The following is a 12,325-nucleotide window of genomic DNA, read 5'->3' on the forward strand; positions in this document are numbered from 1 at the left end:
AAATTTATTTTAAAGAAGTTTTGGCTCGAGATCGTATAATGAAAAAGAAAACATTAAAAGAGAACGGCCAATGCCTAAGTTAAATATAAACGCTTCAATAAAAAAAATTTGTTCGATATTTTCACGATAAAATGGCTCTGTAAATGCATAAAAATTCACTCTGTAAATGCATTTTTATGCATGTACAGAGTGAAATTAGTGTGTGGAATAAGAATGGCTTTGACAATTTAGCTGGCAAAAGACGCGAAAAATTGTCGATTCTTTCGTACTTGAAGCAATTTGGAAATCAAAGCGGAATAGAATTTAACATTAGTAAATAATATAAAATAAATATTGAAAATTGTAACGAGATAATTATGAGTAATAGATATATTATATCTAAATAAATAGATGTTATATGTTTTTATCAAAGCAAGAATTGGCATTTAGAGGGCATATGGAATATATTGGATCTAATAACAGAGGTAATTATATTGAACTTGTTTATTAAGTACGTCAGATAAATAATCTATAAAATGCAAGAATTCGAGTAAATTTGTCCCTTATACCCTCACAATGTGAAGTGACAGGAAAGTTGAGAAATTCTGACCCTAGAAAAAAAAAGGTCAACGGCTTTGTGTGTCCAATGTGAAAAGTGTATCTGTAATCTCTATGTACAGTTTAGTCTGTATGGGGTGACGCTACAATAAGATCTCGCATCACCTGAAAATCTTGCTAGGGCCACTTCTGGTTCGGCCAGTGAAAAAGTTTTTTTTCCAATTCGGCCCGGGGGAAAAACTGTTGGCCACCCCTGGTCTAGATCTAGATTAAAGACGGTGAACTATATTAAAAAATGGTAAAAAAATAATTGATTGGTTAATTTTTGTTTAAGGCATTGCTAGAGTTTGATATTAATGCTACGAGAGCGTATGATTAAAGGAAGTTTCATATTATATATGTGTTAAATTATTGTCGATTCCTATGGAAATTTCATTTTAATAAACAATAATTTGAAATAATTCAATTTTGTGTCAGGCTGGCCTCTACTAGGCCCCCCATAACAAAACTCTGGCTACGCCAATGAATACAACATCCCAAACTTAGTCTTTTTGATATCATAAATCCTTCTGATATTTTTTTTCCAATTTTTATTTTCGTTATGGATTCTCTATATAATTCTTTCACTGCTTTAATAAGCGTGTTATTAATATTTAATTCTTTTAATGTCTCCCATAATTTTAATATTGGGACATTATTATATGCTTTCGTTAAGTCTATAAAAAACAAATGAGTTTCCTGTTCTGTTGCTAATCTTTTTTCCTTAATCTGTTTTATACAGAAAATATTTTCCATGAATGATCTTCCTGTTCTGAATCCACTCTGCTCTTCTTTTTCTTTTGTTTCATATTCTTCTTCGATTAGATCTCTTATTATTCGTCTATATTATCTATTAAATGTTGCTGTTACTGTAATTCCTCGATAGTTCTCACATTTTTGTTTATCTCCTTTTTTATAGATAGATGTCAAAAAGCCAATTTTTCATTCTTTTGGAATGTCTTCTCCATTAAGACATTTTTCGAATAATTTTGTTATCATTCTAAATAATTTTTCTGTTCATTTTTTATCAATTCTCCTGGTATACCGGCAGAATACTGGAGGACTACCGTAACAACGGTTGAAATGGATGCATTAAGAAGATCGTGCAGAATCTCAAAAAGAAAAAGAATAACTAATGAGAGAATCAAAGACCTAATGGGATTGAAGGAGACCATGTGGATGAATGAATGGCGATAGCAAAACTGTATATGAAGTGATGACGGATGATGGTTTTCTTAGATTCAACTATCGCAGGAAATCTGATCGTTTTCAGCTTATTAAACAAATTGGAGATAAAATATTGGAGTTTAATATTTACGATTTGTAAATTGTATAACGTTGTATACTAATATATTTCATTATACGATGTTAATAGACATAACATATGAGACCAGGATGGCTGAACTGTTAACATTCTTTCCCTATGGGAAATCCTGGATTGAATGCAGACGAGTAAAAAATCCCAGGAATTTTTCGGGCATCCAATAGACCCTGAAATAAAAGTTTACAGGAAAGTAAGAATTAAAAGTACAGTAATTATAAGAGAGGCCCATTATGTCCCATCAAATTTGTGCTGTCGATTCGAACAATTTCAATTTCCCCCCAAATAACTAAGACCTAATTTGATTTTAGCTTGAGTTCAAACTCTATGAAACTCAGTACAAAACATAGAAATTATTGGAGTAAGGAAACCGAAAAGTTTTATTTTCATACAATTAAAATTTGCAATTAGAAGAAGACCAGAACTCAGAAGGACAACCAACCAACTAGTAAATAAAACTACAGCAGTAACAGTAACGCGGAATACTTTTAGTGTCTCAAAATCCCTACCAAGTTTAATAATTTATATGTTTGTTTTTAACAATTGTTTTTTAGACTTCCATTGCAAGGCAAAACCAGCCAGTCACACTCAATGTATTTTTATTTTGTTTGTTTGTACTTGTTATTGTTATTTGAAAATTTACGCGTTGTGGGCGCTCATGGACGGGTCGAGAAGTTCCCAGGAATTTTTCGGGAGTAGTCCGATCGGATATGTCGGGACCCGTCCCTCACCATCCGGTCGACCCATTGTGGGCCTGGCCAAACCCATAATGGGCCTGCTAAAAAAGGCTTTCTTAGTGCCCACAGGGCGGAAAGAGTTAAAAAAAGTTATTCAAGAAAAATATTTTATTATTAAAACACAGAAATATTTTAAACACAGATAATAAAATTACATTATTAATAAGAAATTATTACATCTTAAGATTTTAGTAAAAATAAACTAAAAACTAATTATGTTTAAAAATTTATTTTAACAATTTTCAAGTTTTTTTCCGACAGGTGGCCTAATTCTTGTTATGAGGGAGCATTGCCACGTCAGGTTCTAAATCTAAAAGATGGTAAGATGTTTCCTCATGTAGTAATTTAATCTCTTTATTTTTGACTCAGAATATGTTTAAAACCATAATTATACATAAATGAAGGTTGAGAATTGATTTAAGAATTCAGAAAGCGTGTTTTAGAGGGGTTAAAAGTACATTAACAGGCTAATGACTCAAATGGAATTTTTCCTTCTTAAAAAAATAAGACTTTTTTAAAATTAAATCTGCAATTAAAATCAAGTGGTAAAGCAATATTTATTCTGTTCACGTGTATAAATCAATGAAAAGTGTTGTTTAAAAATTGCCTACTGTAATATTCTACAATACTTCTTTCCATTGCATATGTATTAAACATTACTCAATGATTAAAACATTGGCAGATGTTATATTATGCAGGGCTTTAAAAAATATTAAATATGTTTCACATTATTTCATTTACCTAAAAGCTGGCAGAACATTTTTAGATGATTGTTATATGGCCATATTGTTTAGGCAACCTGTTATGAGGAATTTGGATTCAAGATCACATTAGATCTTTGGTAAATTCCATCCATTACTATCTAGTTTCATTATGCAAGTGTGAAGAAAAGCACCTGTCAAGGGCAGAAAAATTAAAATTGTATTTAATTATAAATTAAAAAAAAAAAGTTTTGTATTAAAGCCAAAATTAACGTATACAAAAGCCAAGAATCCGGCAAAAAATTTCATGTACGTGAATGTTTTTGTCCCTATTCCATTGGACATTGTTGGGCCGTGGAATTGGAGATGGAGCTGTGTTGTTTGAATATTCGAATTTGATGCATTACTGTCTACTGATTGGTGGAGATATTCCCCACATGTACCCGTGTTTGGGGAATGTGTCATCATCCTTAAAGTTGATTACCATATTATTCAATGCTGCTTTGTATATTTCAACATTCCTCAACTGGTGGAAATTTTTCCTTCACCCCCCTGTAAACCACGGGTGCATATGGGGAATGTCTCCTCCGATCGGCAACTGCCCAGATCAGAAACATCTCCACCAACATATTGGATTTGAATATTCAAATAATGCAACTTAATTTCCAATTCTACAGCCTGATGATGTCCAATGGAATGTGGATAAATATGTTTAAGTGAAATTTTTTGCTGGATTCTTGGCTTTTGTGTATGTTGATTTAGTACAATTTAACCAGCATTTGGTTGTTGTCTATTATATATAAAGCTCTATTGTACTTGTAATATTAAGGGTTATGAAATGACCTATCCCATAATTTTTCTAGAACTTTTAAAAAATAGAAACTGCAATTATGGAAATTCAGGCATTCACAAAATCTTTATAAGCAGCAAAAACAATTTAATTATGAATGTCTTTGGTCATTTTTAAAGACCATCCTCAGGTAGAGTGCAAAATTGAACTCGGCAAAAAATAGAATACTGTATATAATATAAACTTTGGAACATAAAATGCCAGTTTATTTAATTAAAACAAATATAATAAAAATACAAATAAATATGTAACACAATATAAATATATAACAATTTATAATGAGTAATAAATAATAAAACAAATATATACAAAAACACATAAAGAATGTATATAATGGTGTTACGGTAAATGATCTGTGTAAATTAGGTGAGCAGTCAGACATATGGAGATTTCAATTCTGGTAATGCCTTATCCAACTTAATGAAAGTAATTAAATTGTTTATGCTGCTTATAAAGGTTTTGCAAGTGTGTGAATTTCTAAAACATTTGCATACATATTACATTTTTATATTTTATTATGGACTTTGAGCATTATTTTTGTTCTATTTTTTAAATGTAAGAAGTTTTAATTATATTTAATTTATATCCAAAATTCTTATTATATTTGAATATTAGAACATCATTTGTATGAATTTTCCTGTATTAAACACATTAGAATTGCAAGCTTTTATGCATGAATAGTTTCTTTTTATTAAAATTTTTAAATAATACTTTTCCTTAATGCTTCCTATGTATTAAAATATATGCTGATCTTAAACATTTTTAAGATAAAGATTGATTTGGAGTTTTAAATTTTCTGTTTTTTGGGGTGGGGATTGTATATAAAATTTTTTTTACATTATTACTAATGCAAAATAATATATTATGAGAAATTAATCCATATTATGCTTAAATTTAGTTATATGGGAAATTATTATGTTCTGTTTTAATATTAATTAATTATTATTGAATGAACGTTAGATTTTACTTTCCAGGCTGTTATACACGGTGTAACAAGAAATATGGTTAATTGTTACTTTTCCATGTTCTATCACCCCTTAAAGTTGTGACCATCTTTCTTGTTATACTCTGTATAGATAACATGGGAAAGTATTGGCATTGTGACAAATTTGACCCTCTGGATTTTTTGCAAATCTCTCCATTTTGAGACTCCCGAATCCAAAAAAGTCAAAAAGGGTGGAAGTTCTGTATGTGTTGGTGTCTATTTCATTTAATATCTCAGGAAGTGGTAAAGATTAAGAAATGAAATTTGGCATGGTAACTTGTATATAAGGACATTAATGCTATTAAATTTTGGTTGTTAAAGTTGAGGGGGGTTGTCATATTTCGAGTGAGTTAGGCATAATGAAACTTTTAATCATTATTGGCAATTACAATATTTTTAATCCTCTCAATCCTTAAAATTAACCCTTTTGTCTTTTTATTATAATCAATAATGTAACAGTTATTTTTAAATAAAATCTCATAATACTCTGGAAAGTTATATGATTCATGCTAGAATTTGATTTCAGTTTTTTCCTTATTTCTTATTCTGTTACAGATTTATCCATTTTATAATGAAATTATTAGTTTATTTCAAAAGTTATAAAAACATGGAAAAGATATCATACATTAAAGATTTTTTTTTATTAATTAAAATGGTCTGAAATCTCATAAAGTTATAAACTATAATGATATTTAATATTTAACATATTATTTAAATTGATAACATATAAAGATAGTTTTTTGTTACAATATTTTAGCCAGCTTCTGCAAGTGCAACTTCAGTTGGAGGAGGAGGACGATCACCTAAGGCCATGGCACCACGATCTCCAGGTGGTGCACTAAAGCAATCTGGTGGTGGTGGCGGCACATTAAAACAAAGGTATATTTTTACTTATTTTTATTTTGGTGATTAAACATGATTAAGAAATAAATAGGTAATTTTTTAGGTTTATATCTACTTACATGAAATATGTAGTATATAAGAAAATATTTACTGGTTATTAATACAGTTGTTAAAATTAAAGTATTTCAAAAGGACTCTAGAGTGAGTTCTAAGCCACATAATAAAGGAGAAATATAGACAACGGGAGTTCAAAGGATGTGCCTGCCATTTATTGAATAAAAGCACAAAAGTTGTCACTAGTGGAAATAACTTATATTCTTTGCATAATGCTGATTACTAAGCTGTAAAAAAGCAAAGCACTCTCTTTAAAATTATAGACATTCGCCCGTCTGTCTGTTTTGCTTGCAAAATTTGAAGAGAGGAATTCTTGGCAAGTATTCTAGAGGTTGAAAATGAGAGGACAATTCTCATGTATAAGATGTTGCTGTGGTAGTGCAAATACACATGTTGCCAATGGCATGGATATTCCTTATTTCACTTTAATGTAAGACTAGTGATGCATTAGGTGTTGCTGATATTCATGGACATTTGGACTTCAGTTCCTAGCACAAATGTAAGTTGATATCATTTGGTTGTGGAACATTCTTTGGAGTAATGAGGTTCACTTCTGCTTAAATGCAATTGTTATATTTAGGTGGCAGAAAACTCTTGAGTTATCTAAGGGTACCATTGCATTCTTCAAAAAGTGAGTGTGATATGGATTTGTGACCAGTTTCATCATTGTTCCATTTTTTTTTTTTTTTTTTTTTTTATTTTGAAGAGATCCTGTGTCTGTTTCATCACTGGACAGCAGTATTTTGGTATGGTGACAATTTTGTAATCCTACAGCTGTAACAACATGGATATCTACAAGATACCATAATGATGCAACATGGTTGCCTCCTTACATCATCTGTTGTGTCCAAAAATTCAAATTTTTCTGTAAAGTGCTGCCTTAGTCCTTTACAGACTAGTGGTATCAGCTGTTATTTCCAGATATCTTGACTACCTTGATCACCAGAACTTGTCACATGGGACTTTTGGTTTTGAGATTTCTTGATTTCTTGAACCCAGTTTATTGGGAAAGACAACAAACTCCTGTCACATCTGAAGGGCAGCATTAGCCATCATGTTCTTGCTGTTCCAATTGAAATGTTAAGGTCTGCTGTAGAAAATGCTGTTTCTTTAAAGGAAACACTAAACTATTGAAGTGCTAGTCAAGTGAATTTTTTTGCCATTTGGTGACAATTTTTGTACAGTAGAACCTCCATTATCCGGATTTTCGATTATCCGGACTGTTCAAAATAAACAAAAATTTTACAAATTTGCCGATTTGCACTTGGCGAATTATGATACTGTTTATGTACAGTACGTGATGGAATGCATAACTTTTTTTGTTTCAACAACGTCTCACCCGGCACAGTGGTCGTAAACTCTTAAATATATTTTACGTAGTAATAAAAATATAACTTTACATACGTATTTATAAATAATTTATATTCAAATTACATCATTTCTATGACCAAGGGTGGCGTAAGGCATGGACGACGTGGGCCACCGCCTACGCCTCGCGGTCCAAAGGGCCTCGCGCCTTGAAGGTTTACGCATTACTTAAAAGCCGCGAATGCGACGAAAAAATTTTACTCGTCATAAAACGATAAATAGTTTGTCAAATTTTTATTCATAAAAATGCAGTTTCGACTGCTTTTTATTTTATAAAATCCGTCTTGCGCCACCAGAGGGCCTTTTAAACAATAGGTAGTCTGTTATCGCTGGTCAGTAGTAGTCCAAATTAAATACAAACGTTTGTTTCTTGAAAATTTGATCACGATTTAAATACAGTATTTACTTTTAATATTACCGATATGTCATCGAAAAGAAAACGTATTGTATTACAGTAGAACCTCGAAAACTCGGCTCTCGATAACCCGGCACTCCGGATAACTCGGCCACACCCTGGCAGGGCAAAAAAATCCTTAGTTAATTAATTTTCATTATAGTCAGCTTTATAAAAGTATAAAAGCTCTCATAAAGTATTTTTCTGAGGTCTGTCTTATCAGGTAAATTACTGTACACAGTGTATTCATTAATTTTCATTTTCATGTAGTAAAGGCTCTATTCCTTCATAAAGTACGTACTTTTCCTTTGTTTAAGGGTATTTGGGCAGTTTTTTCTCTGTTGTATTCTCAAGCAAACAATACATACAAGTACAGTACAGTATTTTCTGAGGAAACACGCATACTTATCCTTTTTTAACCCCATTCTCGATAACCCGGCATTTTCACAAACTCGGCCACCCTTTGGTCCACATTAGGTCGAGTTTTTGAGGTTCTACTGTATCATTAAAAGACAAAGTATTTGTTTCGATTATCCGGATTTTTCCTTATCCGGACTACCTTCATCCCCAATTAGTCCGGATAATCAAGGTTCTACTGTATTTATTTCTTTTTTTTTATAATATATGGCAAGTCTGTCTGTTGAAATACTAGTTGTCCAAATTTATCTTCATTACAATCATATCATGATTGTAATGAAGATAAATTTGGACAACTAGTATTTCAATGGACAGACTTGCCATTTATTATAAATCAGTAAGAAATGTAATGGTACATATTTTTTCATTATATTCAAGTGTGTCTTGTTATATTCATTATAAGCAAGCTTTCCCTTTAATACATTCGATAATAGAAAATATTTTTTTGCAAAAATTGTGTTCTTACAATAAGAATAAATGAATCCTTTGATAAGAGGAAATGAATCAGTGTAGGAGGTGAATCAGTTAAGAACATATATCCATATTGTGAATTGTTGAGAATATCATGTTAAAGGAAAGCAAATGCATTTGTAGTTTACAGTGATAAATAAAAAACGCATTTTAAAAATATTACAAGATATTTCCTAGATTTTTAATAGCAGTGAAGATTTATTTATTAAATTTTGATTTTATTCTCTATAAGCATTGTGCATATATTGAAGTTCATGATTAATGATAATACTCACATCAACAACAATACAACAATATCTAAAATAAAAAGTATAAAAATAAGTTTTAAAATGTTCACATGATGTAGTTTTTTTAAAGAAGGAAACAGAGGATGAAGCAGAAGCATAGCAAGCAAGGGCAAAGAGGATATGTTTCTGGATGCTAAATGTGAAGGGACAATGAAGTCATAACAAAATAGTGAATAATTTTAAAAATTCTCAATGAAAAATTAAATTTTATGTTAAGAAAATCTATCATTTTATTAAGGAATGATGTATATCCTGGACAACAAATCCACAGTAAACCTTCAGGATAAAGATTATTTTATACAGGAATGTTTTGTTTCTACATGCCTTTTAAACATTGGGAACACATTCAAATATTATTGACATTGATCTTTAAAACAATTTTAAAAGTTTACTGGCTTGTCACTAGTGAACTTTTTAAACTGTTTTGCATATTTTTGCAGAGTCATAACCTCTAGTAAAAAGTCATCTTCAATGAAAGATTGTTCCTGGCAATGGTACATGATAAAAAGTGAATATATTTTAGTTTCCTCTACATATTTTTTAATTTAGCTTTATTTTGAGACTTGTACTATGTTTGTATGACAAAAATTATTTGGGATGAGATGTATTCTAAGTTAACTGGAAATCATAATAGAAGTCAATATTGTGTTCACACAGAATCAACTTGATTTTGGTTAATATGATATCATTTTTTTAGTTGTTGATTCTACTAGAAGGGGAATACTGTGACATCAGGTCACTAATCTTAAAGAAGATTAAATCTGTTATAGGAATATTGTGAAAATAACCCATTGTTATTGATTGAGATTAACTAACTCTTACATTTGAATGCAAAAAGTTTTATCAGCTTTAAAGGTTTGATTGGGATTGACTTCTATCATATAAACATAATATTAGCATAATCTTAACATCTGGATGGTATATAAAATCTTTTGTGTGTAGTCTTCAATGTCTATTTTTTACAACACTGCATTAATAGCAACTGCTGTTAATGGAGTGTTTCTTAAATAGTTTTTTAATTTTATATTCTAAAAAAATATTTGTATTATTGATTATATTATTAAGATCTCTCTTTAATGCAATAATTAATACATCACATTTTTTGTGATTTTTCAAATTAAGGAATTGAAATTTGAGTTATTTAATTACATGTTATAATTAAGAAGTTTGTGAAAAAAAATTAAATTTTACAAATGATTGTATGCACTGTACATAAGTTCATACTGTATAGGAATTATCAACATAACAATTTTGCTTTTATGTATTCCATACAGATAATTAAAATGAAATAAAATTTGTAATGAATATTTACATGAGAAAAAATTACTTTTATTTATGCTGAGAGTTTTGGTGTTTTTGATGTTGACAAAAAATTTAAGTCGTATCACTTCCTATATTCAAGTTATATAAAGACAAGGCCCTGGTCCTTCATTACTCAGTCATCTTATTGTGGGTCTTGCTGAACCCATGATGATCATAAAAAAGACTGTCTTAGTGCCCACAGGCTGGAAAGAAAGAAAAAATAATAATAAGGCAAAATTTCTGAGGAACAAATTAGTCTATAGTTGTCAAAGGAATTCAATTTCAAACAAGCATTCAAATGGCTAATGCTACAATATTCACTTTTGATATTTTGCAGTGTGGTGCTGTTAAATTTTATATTTTTTCATATAAATTATTAAACTTTAAATTTATATAAATTAAAATTTATTTGATCTTTTTACCGATTATTATTAATTTAACAAATAGTACTCTAATTGAATTATGTTTAATTCTGATAATCACACTTCAGGTTTCTTTTTTTTATATTAAATCATTCAATAGTAAACAATCTCATTTAATTTGTAATATTAAACATGTTGTATAATATTCATTCTTTATAACAAAACTTTATGATATTTAGTTTATTCCCAAAAGTTGTTCTCTAGCACCTATTGAAACTTCTACCACCTCCTTGAGGGCAGTAGAAGATTCAATGGGTGCTGGAGGGCAAGGGACAGTAGCATTGTTGGAAGATCAGGGGACAAAAATTCATTTTGAAACAAACAAAACACAAAATAAGGAATATATGCACTAAAAAGGGGCAGTAGTCTGAAAAGTTTAAGAAACACTACTAAAACTGGTATAATTTCAAATTCAGTTTGATACATGATTAGTCTGCAATTCTTTAAATATTTTACAATACAATTGTATATAAATATTTATTTATTTAATTTTTTCAGGAAAACTGTTGCTAGTAGCAGCAGTAGGGCAAGAAACACAGGTGCAACCAGTGGTGGAATGTGGAGATTTTACACAGATGACTCTCCTGGCATTAAAGTGTTAGTTTTTTGTTTTTTATGAATTTGATTAAAGTATCTTTCAGAAAATATTATACTAAAGAAACTTGTAATTAATATTCTTTATTTTCTTTTATTTCAGTGGTCCTGTACCTGTTCTGGTCATGAGTCTTTTGTTTATCGCTTCCGTCTTCATGCTACACATATGGGGAAAATATACACGTTCTTAAAGATTTACCTTCACTCCAGTTTTGATCTGTTTGACCCTTTTCTTATGGGACCATTTTACTTCGGTCATTCAGTGTAAATCCTTATTTGTTACGTGTGTATTATAATAAAATGAATGATGAAACCAGTTTCTAATTTTAACACTTCCTGTTAACTTGGTTTTGAAGTCTAATAATTTTTGTTATAATTAATACATACATATCACAGCATTACAATTATGTCTAAATAATTGAGCAGACACTCCTGTTAATGATATTTTTCTGTTCTTATGATATAGGAATAGGAAATATCAAGTGATCATATGCAGTTGATGCTGCTGCCATGCTATATACTTCAAAAAACGTTCAAATGTTGAACATTAGTATGCACCCTAGGATAGTATTTGAAACTCTAAATAAATAAAACAAAATGGTGCATAAAAAATCAGTTAGGTATTACCAACTTCCATCATTGTCAAGTGTACTTTAATCAAGTAAACATCGTTTACTCACTTTGTATATAAAGGCAGCTCCACACATTCAGTATATGCCAATTGCCAAGTAATTCCCTTTCATTAAAGTGTTTGTCACATGATGAGCACACTGTTATAGTTTGCTTAGCATGTGACAAGCATTTTGGCAAATAGTTTGGTAACAAAATGGAATTTCCTTGGCAAAGCAACTAATTTGATTTGTTGTGGAAATTATGAATACTTGTCCCCTTTGATTTGGCACAATATACTAACAAGGAGTGGAAAACAACAAATACGGGATAT

General features: G+C 30.2%; 1 protein-coding gene across 1 annotated transcript; it reads left to right on the plus strand.

Moving 5' to 3' along the window:
• Positions 1-2,858: 2,858 nt before the first annotated feature.
• On the plus strand, positions 2,859-11,725 carry LOC111624302 (protein transport protein Sec61 subunit beta-like). The gene is made up of 4 exons (XM_023367113.1): positions 2,859-2,954; positions 5,928-6,049; positions 11,287-11,385; positions 11,486-11,725. The coding sequence occupies exons 1-4, from the start codon at positions 2,952-2,954 to the stop codon at positions 11,571-11,573; spliced, it is 312 nt and encodes a 103-aa protein (XP_023222881.1). The 5' UTR covers positions 2,859-2,951; the 3' UTR covers positions 11,574-11,725.
• Positions 11,726-12,325: the final 600 nt, after the last annotated feature.

The sequence above is a fragment of the Centruroides sculpturatus genome, unplaced genomic scaffold (genome assembly GCF_000671375.1).
Source record: "Centruroides sculpturatus isolate CEXI.00-Female unplaced genomic scaffold, Cexi_2.0 scaffold367, whole genome shotgun sequence".
NCBI lineage: Eukaryota > Metazoa > Arthropoda > Arachnida > Scorpiones > Buthidae > Centruroides > Centruroides sculpturatus.